Here is a 3,212-nt window from a genome sequence, read left to right as displayed (position 1 = left end):
GAGATAGGTGCGATCCACACTGACAGTTCCATAAACGAAAAGCAGAAGAAAAGAGACTACATCTGTACTACGAAAACATAACCAAAACATCAGACCCCCGGTTTAACTTCATATCCACCTAATCATTTTGATAATTAAATTTTGTTTACAAAAACATACTGAGGTTATTTTCAAACAATTTCTTTCAAGCTTTTTTTCAAAAAGCTCGTTTCACAAGTATTGTAGAAATAATAATACTTCGCCATCTGAACTAACCTTATTGAAACTTTGTTATACTTTCTATAAAATGTAACGATTTAAAAACAACAATCAAAATTTTTGGTTCAATGTAACCAGTTTTCTGTCCGTGTAGGAGTAAAAATCTCAAATTATAAGAATCGCAATAACAAAACCCTCAGTGCATTAAATTAGCTTGAGAATATTTCTTTCCTTTTCGTTAAATAGCATTCGGTATGAAAAAAACTTATTACCGATACGGATTTATTTACCACTTCACTACTATTTGCTTTAAGTATCATTAAATTCAATCGAATCATTATCAATCAACGATAATGATATAATTTACGCCTACGAATAAATACAATTCATTAAATATTGCTTAAGTAAAATGCTTGTCTATAATATATGAGATGAATTTGTCAATCTACTCGCAAAGAAGTATATATAAAATCTGGTTGAACGATTTTGAATTTATTCCATAATAAACATTCATTGAAAGTTGAAAACTAATTCCGGATAGCTGAACGTGAAATTCTAATTGTTTTGAAAAATCGTTCATCATCCAGACAATTTTTGAAAATATATTTCTAGTCTGTGCTCACCATCACGTTGATATTGTCCTCTGACGAATATGGCTTTTTTTGACCTCGAGGACCCCACCGCTGTGATGCCGTTTGTCCTATTGGTGCTGAAGAACTTCGACGTGAGGGAATCCCGCTGGTATTACCTGCGTTACCGGTTGGCCATTTTTTGCATGACCGCCGTAATTATCGTACCGAAAATTATATTCGGTTATCGTGATGATATCGGACTGATTCTTCGTGGTTTATCGGAGTTGTTTTTCCAGATAAATATAGCGTCGAAGATGGTGCTCTTTGTTTGGAGAATTGAAAAATTCGAACAGATGCTCGTCGTTCTGCGCAAATGGTTTAAGAAAAGTGAGGTCCTACAAGAAGAACCAGAGAACACATCCTAAATGATTATTATTTATTTTCATAGCATTATCGTCCGACATCGATTCCGAAGAGAGCAAGGCTTTTATCCAATGCAATCGAACAAATGATCGTATTTCAAAAAAATACTTCATACGTCTTTTTACCATTGCCAGTCTTTTTAGTGTAACTCCTTATATGTTTTCGACATTCGTTTATATGACTTTTGACCGAGAAAATAGCACGGAGCCTATTGAGTTTCTTACTCAGATGGAACAGGAGTAAGAGTTCACTTCAACATGAATTATTTAATTTTCTTGCGTGAATAATCCGTGTCGTATTTCTCCAGGTTTTACGGTCTCAGTATCCGTACGAATTTTCTGCACTACTCAATATTTTCGCTATGTTCCACACTGGTGTATTATTCTGGTGCCTACACAATTTTCGCTGAAGCAAGTTCGTACTACTGTTCCAACAAGTGTTGCTCGCAAATGTTTTCGGTTATTTCTTTGAGGATTGCAAAGCTGGCTTCGGTCAAAAAGTCGGAGCAAAAAGATGAACTGAACGACATTGTGGCGATGCACGTGGACGCATTGAAATGTGTGAAACTGTTGGACGAGAACTCCATGTTTGCTTCTCTTATGCAAGTTTCGAACTGTTTGCTGATTTGGAGCTCAATGGGAATTTATTTAACCTACGTAAGATTTCAATTGATTTAAAAGTTCTTAATCCGAACCATCAAATTTTTCTCAGAACTTCGGCTATGGCGCTTTGAATCTACTGATGCTATTTAGCATTGTAACAGTTGAAACATATGTACGCTGTCTTCTGGGAGAAGAACTATCTCAAAAGGTCATAATCAAACCATATTGTATTATTATTTTGTAGAGAATTCAACACAGTATTTCAGTATATTTTTTTCAACACCAGCACATTAAAAAAGGTTCATGACTAAGAATTATGTTGGTTGGCAAATTCGTTTAAATCTCTACACTATTTCTGCAAGGATGAAAATACTCAGCTATTATGTTGAAACTTTATGAAACACTATTGATTACATTCCAGAGCTTTGACGTTCAACAGGCGGTCTATGATTTCCCTTGGTATGAAGCGCCCGTATCGATCAGGAAGAGTTTGCTCCGGATGATGCAAAGAGCTCAGACTCAAGTTGGGGTCACAGTGGGCGGCTACTGCTTTCTGGATATCGAGCTCTTCGGATCTGTGACACAGAAATCCTACTCAACTTACGTTGTTATGAAAAACTGTTTGTAATGTGATTGAAATAAATATTACTCCAAAAGCTGATCATGTTGATTGTTCGCCGCACTTATTTTTCCGAAAAGTCATGAGAGTGTATGTTACTTGGAGAACCTTCCAACAAAATTTGAGCAATATTAAATTGCATAGACGCATGTGTGTCATATATGCTATCCAAACCATTTGAAGCCAAAACCCTTGGCACATCACGCTTTAGCTGCGATGATGAACAGATCATGTGTAGGCTCGCTCATCAAATCATTTGTTTGGTAAATTACATAACTCTTCATTCCTCACAATTCCAACGAAACAACAAACAACTGTTCTTACAAATTGGCACCGTTTTCTTTTTCGATGCAGACTCTAAAGCATTTTTCCAGGAAATTTTATTTATTCGAATAAATTGTAAGAAAACATTTGATAATAGTTTTCGTTTACTATAGAAAAAAAACATGACCAGTGAACGAAAATGATTACGTACAATAAAATGTTTAAAACTCATTTCTTCCACTTTACTATCCATTTTGAATAATAGGTTTAGAATTTTGACTTGATACCCACACATTGCCACACCTAAGACGTTTTCTAATATCTTTATACTCACCAAAGCTTTCATGTACGGTTTTAATCCCGGCCAGACGGTGGACATGGGATGTTTTTGTACTTGGAGGGGTGGTAAGGATCAAGAACTTGTACTGAACTCGTTGGAGATGTTGAGAGCAAGCAAATTTTTCAGAGAATGACGACCGATGGTTACTACCCTGGGGAATGTTTGCGTCGTGCACAGCGGCATTCGCTCCGCGC

At 36.1% G+C, this 3,212-nt stretch overlaps 1 protein-coding gene across 1 annotated transcript; it reads left to right on the top strand.

Annotated features, from left to right (window-relative positions):
* Positions 1–967: 967 nt before the first annotated feature.
* Positions 968–2,433, top strand: LOC134216881 (odorant receptor 4-like). The gene is made up of 5 exons (XM_062695662.1): positions 968–1,157; positions 1,219–1,432; positions 1,501–1,849; positions 1,905–2,003; positions 2,217–2,433. Exons 1-5 carry the CDS (start codon positions 974–976, stop codon positions 2,421–2,423), a joined length of 1,053 nt encoding a protein of 350 aa, XP_062551646.1. The 5' UTR covers positions 968–973; the 3' UTR covers positions 2,424–2,433.
* The last annotated feature ends 779 nt before the right edge of the window (positions 2,434–3,212 follow it).

The sequence above is a fragment of the Armigeres subalbatus genome, chromosome 2, assembly GCF_024139115.2.
Source record: "Armigeres subalbatus isolate Guangzhou_Male chromosome 2, GZ_Asu_2, whole genome shotgun sequence".
In the NCBI taxonomy this organism is placed as follows: Eukaryota; Metazoa; Arthropoda; class Insecta; order Diptera; family Culicidae; genus Armigeres; species Armigeres subalbatus.
The sequence above is the reverse complement of the archived record's forward strand: the minus strand, read 5'-3'. Positions and strand labels throughout refer to the sequence as shown.

Bases quoted from the DNA above. Each gene is read 5' to 3' on its own strand.
- LOC134216881 (XM_062695662.1), top strand. From the start codon at position 974: ATGACCGCCGTAATTATCGTACCGAAAATTATATTCGGTTATCGTGAT. The intron at 1,158-1,218 runs GTGAGGTCCTAC...TTATTTTCATAG, and splicing joins GCGCAAATGGTTTAAGAAAA to CATTATCGTCCGACATCGAT. The intron at 1,850-1,904 runs GTAAGATTTCAA...AATTTTTCTCAG, and splicing joins TGGGAATTTATTTAACCTAC to AACTTCGGCTATGGCGCTTT.